Here is a 9479-nt window from a genome sequence, read left to right on the forward strand (position 1 = left end):
TCTCATAATGAAATAATGAACCTTAGAATATTCATCAAAATATAGTGAGTTTTGAAGTACTTCTTGTTTCTCTTGCTGTTTTTGATGAAGCCAGTGTTCCTATCCCATGGGCCACTTTCCATTTCTTATTATACTACAAGAAATATTTTGAAAAAGTTCTAAACCAGCTCATATATAGGTCCAATTTCTCATCTGAGGTTAAGTTTACTCTTTACAAGTGATTCTGACTTTGGCAGTGAATCTTTGTGCTAGAGGCATATGTCCTGCAGCATGCCTCATGTGGGTTGTTCACAAGGTGCATTTAAATTGGTAATTTCCCACTTGCATGCAGTAAATACATCCTGCTTCAGACTGGCATTCAGGACTTTAAATAAAATTATAGGAGTTAGTTTTCTGTTAACTAAATTAGCCATCTATCATCTGTGATCTCAGGCAGGCACAAAGTTCCTCTAATCATCCAACTTTTCTTATGCCTTAGGGCATAACACCCTATAAACTAGGGAAAAAATGCTCTTTACCCACCACTCTGAACAGGTGTAAGCTCAGAGCTGTTGGGGACCTTAGGGCTGATCCATGGGAAGTGAGCATCAGTGCTGTTGTCTGATGGGGCCAAGCGACAGTCTGCACTCTAGTTCTGTGATCTGGGGCTTCTGGGGTCACACTGATGTTCTGGATGGGTGGGTGATAAAGCTGTCTGGTCATTGTAAAGGCAGGGAGCCCCTGCACTGGGGATGCAGTCCACGGAGGTGGAGTTGTACTGGAGCTCAGGGAACTTCAAGGCAAAAACTGAAGCTGAGGTGGTGCCCAGGAGGCTCCAAGCAGAGCGATGGAGGGAAGTGGATATAGGTGACCCTGTGAAGGGCCTGGGGAAGCTGGGGTCCATAGAGCAATCACAGCCCTCAGGTGGTTCCAATTCCCTGGGCACTGAGTGAGGATCACACCCTCTGTCAGAAGCAGTAGCACTGCCGGTAGCAACCTGAATGGGGTGTGGGAAAGGGAAGAAACAGGTGTATATTGCTGTATTGGCAAGCATAGAGAGGCACCTGATGTTATGGCATGAGCTGAGGATTTCACTCAATTCTTTGGCTTTCCATCTTTTATCCTGCATTGCCTCTTCCTGTGCATCTGTGTGCTTAAGCACTTCCACAGTGTGCATGCAGGTGGGAAAAGCCTTGTGTGCCTGAGGGCATTCAAGGGAGGTAAGCTGTATTTATTGTGGTGGGAGACTCGAACCTTTCTTAATGTTTTCCCTGGGGAACCCAGCCCTTTCTGCTGCTGACAGCAGCTAGCAGAAGGATTAAAAAAGGCGTCTTAATGGTTTTGCCAGTTGCAAAGGGTTGTACTGATTTGCTGCCCATGTGTCCTGCTAGGAGCTTAGGGTGGAGGCTGCTATCCTTACTGTTTTGCCAGGGTGTCCTGATCTGACTCTGTCTTGCTCAAACTGGGGCAAAAAGAGGTGAGCTCGGAACGAGGCAGCAGGTCAGGCCAGTCTTTTGGCTGAGGCTGCTCCTTCCCAGGCAAGAAACTGGATCTGTGAGGTTTGTCCTCTGCTCTGGCTCAGTTCAAGGTCAAATGCTTTATGTGAAAGCATCAACAAGGATATAAAGAAATGGGCTTTGGACTGGAGGAATAACATTTGCAACACAGGGACTACTCTGCTAACTGTAATTGTTTCTAAGCCTATGAAAATGTTTCCCCAGTCTGTTCCACCAGTTAGTTTCTTACTTTTCACTTAGCTATGTCAGCTGAGAAGATGTTCCTGTGGCTGTCATAAGAAAAGGGGTAGCCATGTAGGGTATCTCTCAAAAATCAGCCCAGAGGTGCCCCTTCAAAGTCGCTTCTACAACAAGACTTTTGACTCCTGGTGATGTCTTTGATGTATAACTGGGCTTGCATGGGATCCATGCAGTTATGTCTAGGCTACGCTTGTTAAACCACCTTGTTTCATGCCAGATTATAATCTTTAATATTATAAACCTAAATCAAGACTACTCAGTGTTCCTAGGTGACACAGTACAGGCTGACAGGAACTGCTTGAATAACCTGGCTGTGCAGTTTGCAAAGGAGATGATCTCTCCAGCTGATGGTAATGGCTCAGTTGCCCTCAGTCTTTTCTGTTAGGTGTCTTTTTCCAAGCTTAAGAAGCATTGCTGTCTTTCCTTGGCAGACCACCTGATTTTAGCTTCCACTCAATCTTTCTTTTTGGAAATTATTTTTCAAACATAGAACTTAGCTTGCTCCAGGTGTATGTGCGTGGTAGTGCAGACAGTCAGCAGATGCCCTTTTCTGGAGGAGTGTTGCGTAAACCCAGGGTCATAGGTTAATTAAAATAAGGTAGAACTTCGTCCTACTTTGGGAGACAAGTTGGGGCTGGAGCATTTTTGAAGGACATGTGTTGTCCTCTAACATCTGGAGTTTAGACCTCCCTCTTACAGTATGTTTGGATGGAGTGGCACTGCTGCTGGTGCATTTACAGTGGCATGTCAACAAAGACAAAAGGAGAAGAGGAGACAGCTGATAATATTATGCAGTCATTTTAATGGAGAAACAGAGCAAGTAGTTACAGAAAGAAAAAGTTTGCAGTTTTACAAAAGGGTCTTCAGCAAGCATTATGTGTCTGATGCCAGATGGTGCTCTCTCCTCGTGGAAATGGTGGAGTTTGGCAGTCTGGACAAAGTTCTTGCTCACAGTTGCTCATAAGTCCTGTTCACTGCTGTATAGAGCACAGCATGGACATATAACAGGAGCTTCTCTACATATTGTCTTTTGGAGAAGTTTATTGTGAAGCAAAGAGGAGTTTCTGGCAGTTGAAGAAATCTGCTTCCCATTGACACAGGACTGTTCGTATTACTATGGCACTACAAAATAACTGAGAATTAATTTAAAAGTCAATTTTTCCATCAGCATGATGTAAAAGTGCCTCAATACTTGCTGTAATTCAAGTTGCCCTTTAGAGTAATAGCTGAAGAAATTCTTAAAGATATGAGAGGGTTACATATGGGGTAGTCCTAACGAAGCCTGGCACCCACACGCCTCACTGAACCCAGCCAGAGGTGTGGGGGCCCAGCATTTCTCAGCACTGTGACCTTAGTCATGAATCTGTCTCCTGCATTTAATTTCTCGGTTTATCTTTCTGCTGGTTCAGCATAGATAGCAGCTTCAATAGCTGTATCTGTTGCCAAATTGAGAAAAGAAGGGGTAGCCATACCCAAAATTGAGGAAGTCCCCATTCCCATAGTAGCCCCCGTAAACATTCAAGCCTCTGCTGCCGTACAGGTTCCCAAAGCTTCTGTAGCCATATGGGCTCCCATATCGGTACTGGTCCCGGTAGAAGCCATATGGGCTTCCGAATCGGTAGCCATTCAGGCCCCCAAAGCTGTACTGGTCTTCGTAGCCGAATGGCGAGTAGTACCCATCATAGTAGAAGTCCCTGTTGAAGGTCATTGTTGGCTGATGTGGGTAAACCTGAAACACAGACCAGGGAGTAGGGTGAGCACGTTAGCTGCCAGCAGCAGGAGGGAAGGCTCAGAGCCCAGGTGGAGCAAAGGAAATGTGCTGGCACTGACCATGCTCCTTCCTGTGGGTTTTACATCCTCTTAGCTGCCTTGTTTATCTATCTAATCCTCTGAATCCTCCCATACTTTTTTCTCCTTGTCCTCATCTTTTGATATTGGCTGACAATACTCAGAAAATATTCTTTTTACCAATTGAGAGCTGACCTTTCCTCCAAAGTTAATGAAATGTGAATAAAACAAAGAAAAATATGTCACTTCAGGTAGTGATGCTGATTCACATCAGACTGACAACACATTTCATGCATCCCCCAATCTGGAGAGCCATGGGGTGCTCAACCCAGCATAAACTCAAAGAACACAATGAAATGGAGGAATTTCTTTGATGGATGTCAAAGTAATAAGTGTTTCATAATTGTTTATCTAAGGATTTGAATTCCCCACTCCTAAGGAAAATAATCTAGAGTTGGAAATTACTTATCGCTTCAAAATTAAGTTTTCTCCTTACGTTCTGCAGTGTTTTAACACCTGCTATTAAATAAACACAGGAAGAGCAAAACAAGTTCCAGTGAAGGAATTGCATTCAAAACAAGAAAAAGAAACTGCTTACAGACTATCCATGTATACATGTGCATATATGCGGTGTTATGTACATGTACACAGCACAGCCTTTTAAATATGTCCACACACACATGTATAAATATTTTTATCGAGACATGCATACAGATGTATATACACGCAAATATATATATATGTATCAAAAAGTATAGAGTAGGGTCAGCATGGACTTACCCAGTTCACTGAGGAGAGGAACTCAGGAGAAGCGAATAAAACTTCGGAGTTCTGGGTCTGTATATATACCTTTCTAAACTCAGGTGTTAGTTATACAATGGATCTAGTTGCGTGCATTATTCCTTCAACTGATGTAATCGGAGTCAGTGATTTTCATATTTTCAAAGTTTGATGCGATGACACACATGTCATACCTTCAGAATTTCTTTCATCTTAAAACAAGAAGAAATGGTCTCAGCACATTTCTAGTAAAATTGCATGGAATTCTTTGTAGTTGGATGGATGGGATGTTTAGACCATTACTGGTTGCACAATCTGCTTGTAGGTACACCGTTTACTTGGCTTTTGCATCTATGGTGCAACACAGAGGGGAGAAAAGGAATATATTTGTTTTGGTGTGTTGAGAAGTAGTGTTTCAGTGCTAGGTTATAGGTTGGACTATTTGATCCTAGAGGTCTTTTCCAACCTAAATGGTTCTGTGATTCTGTTCAGCAGCATTGTGACCTGTACTTAGTGCCTGATGATATTCGTGGGGTTCTTCTCTTGCCAGCGGCTTTGGTTTTGTCTCAAGCTCCACAACACTGATTTTGAAGAAATTTCTCTGCTTCTGCTTTAAGAGTGTTCCCAAGTATTTCCTCCTGCTTTGAAAAATATATACATATATATTTATTATTATCTTTTATTTTTTTTAGCTTTCTACTTTCATAAAACATAGTGCATCACCTTGTTAGGACTTGGGAACAAGAGACCTTGATGTACATTGTAAGTGACCATATTATTAAAACTGGGGGTGTCTTTTGGTGACAAACTATTAATATTTAAATACTGCAACACTTTGCAAATTGAAAACATTAATGAGTGTTTATGAAGTGCTTTGGTATTCAGAATTCTGAGGAAGCCTCAGCATCCTGCTTGCTCATTATTATCCTTATTTTATATTCAAATTAATGTCAGAAATTAGGTGAAGGTCATACAAGGAGTTCTGTAGCAATCTCCAGTATTCTTCACTATTGTACTATATTTGACATGTGAGGTTGATTCTTTGCTAAGAAAATATTAACATCCAACCTTGGAAAACAATATTTAGCACACCTCTCCAAATCCTTATCATTTATTATTTTCGAGGCCAAGTTCATACTTGTTTTCTCCACTTTATTCTGATGACCTCAGGGTCATGTCCTCTAATGAATTAAAGTGCAAACGATGCCGCAGTCGTATTTTTGCTGAAAACATTTTTTCTGCTCACGCAGCAGCATGACTTTTATTCACCATGGACATTTTGGAGCAATGCAATTAAGATTTATTTGTAGTTTGTGCTGGTCCTGTTTGCTGCAGTTGTTAAGTAGCTTAATAGAAAATTCCTAAATAAATGTTTGCACTTCCTTTAAGCAGGAAGCCCGTGCCGTAGCACAACAGAATTTCTGATGAACAATATTTCCAAATGTAGGAATATTTTACTTTTTTACTGAAATTTTCTCTCTCTCCAATGGCTTTGGGAACTTACAAATACCTTTATATAATATATAAATAAACTTCAGTTTTGACAGTGGAGACAATAAAATGGTATCAGGAATGTAGTTGGCCCAGAACATTTTAAGATGAAAGAAACCTGTAATATATGTGACATATGGGAGGTTGAGAACACACTAATAATCCCAAACAATGAGGAAAATTATATTAATTGAAGATATGACGTGTACAGGCAAATTTGTTTTCCAACCAATAAGGCTACAAACTCTTTGAATATGCAGGGCGTCTTAGATAAGCCAGGAGGGCAAAGAAACAGTATAAAAAGAGCTCAGAGCTCCAGGCTCTCCATCAGCTCTCTTGCCTTCCTTCTCCTGGTGAACTCGGTAAGCCTCTTCTCAATTCGATCTCTTCGTAAGGCTTAGAGATTTTGGTCTGCTAGTTTGTTGGGATTGCAGCTCCTCTGAAGTGTAAGATTTCTCCGTGCCTCGTACCTGTGCCTACTGCTGTGCAGGAGATGGCAGGCTCAGAACTTTAGAGCTGGGGCTGAAACTCTCCTGGTCCCGTTGGTACTTGGAATACTTCAGCTCCTGGTTATCAGGCAGCTCTGTGGAGAACTTAAGAGACTTACGGAAGGATTTCCCTGCTGCGGCCCTCACTGGGTTCCTCCATAATTCTCCTATTTTATTCAGAGAGAGGTCTTCTGGTCTGTTTAGCAGGACTAGAAATCAAACCGATGTTCCGATGTGTCAATGTATTTGTAGTTTCTTGGTTTTGCTGTTAGCTTTTGCAGATCCCAATCCAAAATCTGTGCATTACTGCAACAAGACTTGGAGCTGTTGTGGTTTACTTAAAGCTCTCTTGAAGACAGTCTTGAAGGATTTGGGAATGTAGAGCTTTATGCAAAGCTGATCTCCTAAAAGAAATTGGGGATTGATTACTCCTTACCTTATTGACTAAGAAAAATCCTGAAACAAGCAACAGGGAAGTTTTGAGCTGTAACAGGTCTATTTCCCAGCTGGTAAGCAAGAAAGAAAATTAAATGTTTTAAAAAGAACGGAAAAATGAGAAAGCTAATGACTGTAGGTGGGTGAAGATGAGAAAATGGAAATGGGAGAAGGGATGTAATAAGGAACCAACATTTAGCTTCTGTCTTCAGTGAAGAAGGCTTTGGACTCTGAGGCTGTTACTGCCTGGAAGTGTTTCTCACTTTGGCTTTCCTTCCTGCTGCTGCATTTCAGGTTTGCCTCCATCGCAGAAAGATGACTTTCTTCCAAGGCCAGTGCGAGGATGACTGCTATTCTCCCTGCGGTTACGGGGGCCTGTATGGCTACCGGGGCTACGACTGTGGAAGCCCTTGCGGCTACCGGGGCTATGGGAGCCTCTATGGCTACCGGGGCCTCTATGGCTTTGGGGACCGCTATGGCTTTGGTGGGCTGTACGGTTCCCGGGGCTTCTATGGCTATGGGGATGGCTATGGCTATGGGGGTCTGTATGGCGGCTATAGGGGCATCTATGGCTATGGGGACTGCTATGGCTACCCAGGCTTATACAGCAGCCGCTACGGCTACCCCTTCAGTTCGCGATACAGCCAAAGATACGGCTACGGGAGCTGCTACCCCTGCTAAACCCAGCGGGAACATCCCTGAAGTGAGGATCAACCCCGGCCTGGCAAGCATGGACTGACGGTGAATCTCAGTGGCGGTGTTTCCTGATGCAGAGAGCCCCAGTGCCAGCAGCCACCTCTCTGCAGGGGCTTTGAGTGCTCTGCACCACTGCCCAAGTGCTTAAAATGTTTCTTTTTTCCTGCTTTGTGTCTGCTTGCTCTAGTATGTCCCATAGTCTCCTCTTGATCCACTGTTGGATTAAAAAACTTGCTTCTCATCAATGCTATGGTTCTATGTAAACTCTAGAAATGCTGGTGCAATATCTGGCTTTTACGTTTGTTGCAGTGATGTATTCTGAATGAATGGTACAGGAAGGGTGTTATGTGTCTTTGGGAATGTAGCCTTTCTGTTCTGTATACCTTTAAAAGTGTATCTGCCTTTCATATTAAAAGTTATGCTTCATCAGTACTGTACTTATGGTTTTATTTTTCACTTCCATTTCTTAAATATCTTGAAATCAAGAGCATCACAGGTGGGGTGTCTGAAAGTTGTTGTTAACTTCATGCACTCCTGGATTTTTTCTCAGAACCTTGCCCTCCTCAAACTGGGAAACATGGCCATTTGCTACTGCAAGAAACTTCAGCTGTATCTCTGATGTATTTCTCAACTCCAGGCTCTTGCTTTATGCACTCCAAAGAAATGATTCATTTAAAATGCTTGGGTGCTGCAGAGAAGGCAAATCAGGTCCTAGACTGCATCTGCAGGGGCATTTCTAACAGGCAGATGTGATCATCCCACTTTAATCAGTGCTTGTCAGGAACACCTGGAGCCTTGTGTCCATTTCTGGTCCCATGATTCAAAAAAGACAAGGACAGACTGGAAAGGGTCCAAAGGAGGTGATCAAAGGTCTGGAGAACCTGCCTGGTGAGGAAAGACTGGTGTAGTTTGGTCTGGAGAAAAGCAGGCTCGGGGGGACCTCATCACAGTGTTCTGGTATCTAAAGTGTGGCTAAAGAAGATGTAGGTGCTGTCTTCACAAGGCCAAATGTGGAAGAGACGAGGGAAAATGTGTTACAAGCTGCATCAGGAGAGGTTTTGTCTCCTCGATACAAGAAACTTTTTACAATAAGGTCGATCAGTCACTGGAGCAACCTACCCAAGGATGTGGCAGAGTGTCCACCACTAGGGAGTTCAGTATGGGATTGATGAGGGTGCTGAAGGGCCCCATCTGGGCTCCCCTTCCCCAAGGGAGAGGGGAGGTTGGGGCTGGTGATCTCTCAAGGTCCCTTCCAACCTGGCCTGTTCTGATACTGAAGACATCATAGGCAATTGCAAATGCATGTACTTGCTGGCAATCCTGTTTTTAATTTTGGAATAAGCTCATGTTCTATCTGTTTGGTCTTCCCCAGTGGACAGGGAGGGAGAATTTGCCCTTGCAAAGTAAATACATTGTTAGAAGTGGATCTCCAGCGGCCAGCACCTCCAAGGTGAGGCAGCAGGGCATATGTGTCCGTCAGGTCAGGGGAGTAGGTTCAGAGCCTGTGTTTTGGAAGGAAGCTGGGTCACTGCTGATTTTTCCTAATATTTTTTACCAAGTGAATTTTATGGGCAGAGGGCTGACTTAAGTGAGAGACTGTGGCTGTGTGGGAGGACAATGATGGCGTTTTCTCACCGCTTCCCTGGCCAGGGGCAGCTGGCAGCTAAGAGCTGCCAAAATGCCCTGGGGACATTGAGTGTTGTTTCATGTGTATTGTTTTTTTATGAAAAGCTGCCTTTTTTTTTTTTTTTTTTTTCCACCTTTCATTCTCAGTCTTCTAGTTTTCAGCCCCTGGATTTATTGAATTGTTATTGTAATTGCACCCAGGGAAATGGATTTTTTCTACCCAATGTGGAAGATTGAGGCAATGTTTTAGGTTTTCAAGGCCACCATCAAGACAGTGAAAGCCACCACTTCTTCCTTGACACTTTTCCTATAGAATTTAATATAAGATTTATTTATAGATATATAAAGTTCCACTGGCTGCTGCAGCAATTTGTCTGTTAGATGGTAATCTGATTGGAAATTGTGATTCTGAAAGAATATTTGAATATGGTTTGTGGGA

The 9479-nt window shown here is 43.1% G+C and overlaps 1 protein-coding gene across 3 annotated transcripts; it reads left to right on the plus strand.

Moving 5' to 3' along the window:
* The first annotated feature begins 836 nt into the window (after positions 1-836).
* LOC311424952 (uncharacterized protein) lies at positions 837-7843 on the plus strand. Of its 3 annotated transcripts, none has more exons than XM_084500462.1 (2): positions 837-903; positions 7013-7843. In XM_084500462.1, exon 2 carries the CDS (start codon positions 7034-7036, stop codon positions 7397-7399), a length of 366 nt encoding a protein of 121 aa, XP_084356588.1. In that variant the 5' UTR covers positions 837-903; positions 7013-7033; the 3' UTR covers positions 7400-7843. The 3 variants fall into 3 exon arrangements, with proteins under 3 accessions (XP_084356588.1, XP_084356587.1, XP_084356586.1); XM_084500461.1 differs by having other exon boundaries at positions 881-928; XM_084500460.1 differs by lacking the exon at positions 837-903 and adding an exon at positions 959-1199.
* The last annotated feature ends 1636 nt before the right edge of the window (positions 7844-9479 follow it).

Source organism: Aythya ferina (genome assembly GCF_964211825.1).
Source record: "Aythya ferina genome assembly, chromosome: 29".
Classification (NCBI taxonomy): Eukaryota; Metazoa; Chordata; class Aves; order Anseriformes; family Anatidae; genus Aythya; species Aythya ferina.

Coding starts and splice junctions, on each gene's coding strand:
- LOC311424952 (XM_084500462.1), top strand. CDS start 7,034: ATGACTTTCTTCCAAGGCCAGTGCGAGGATGACTGCTATTCTCCCTGC.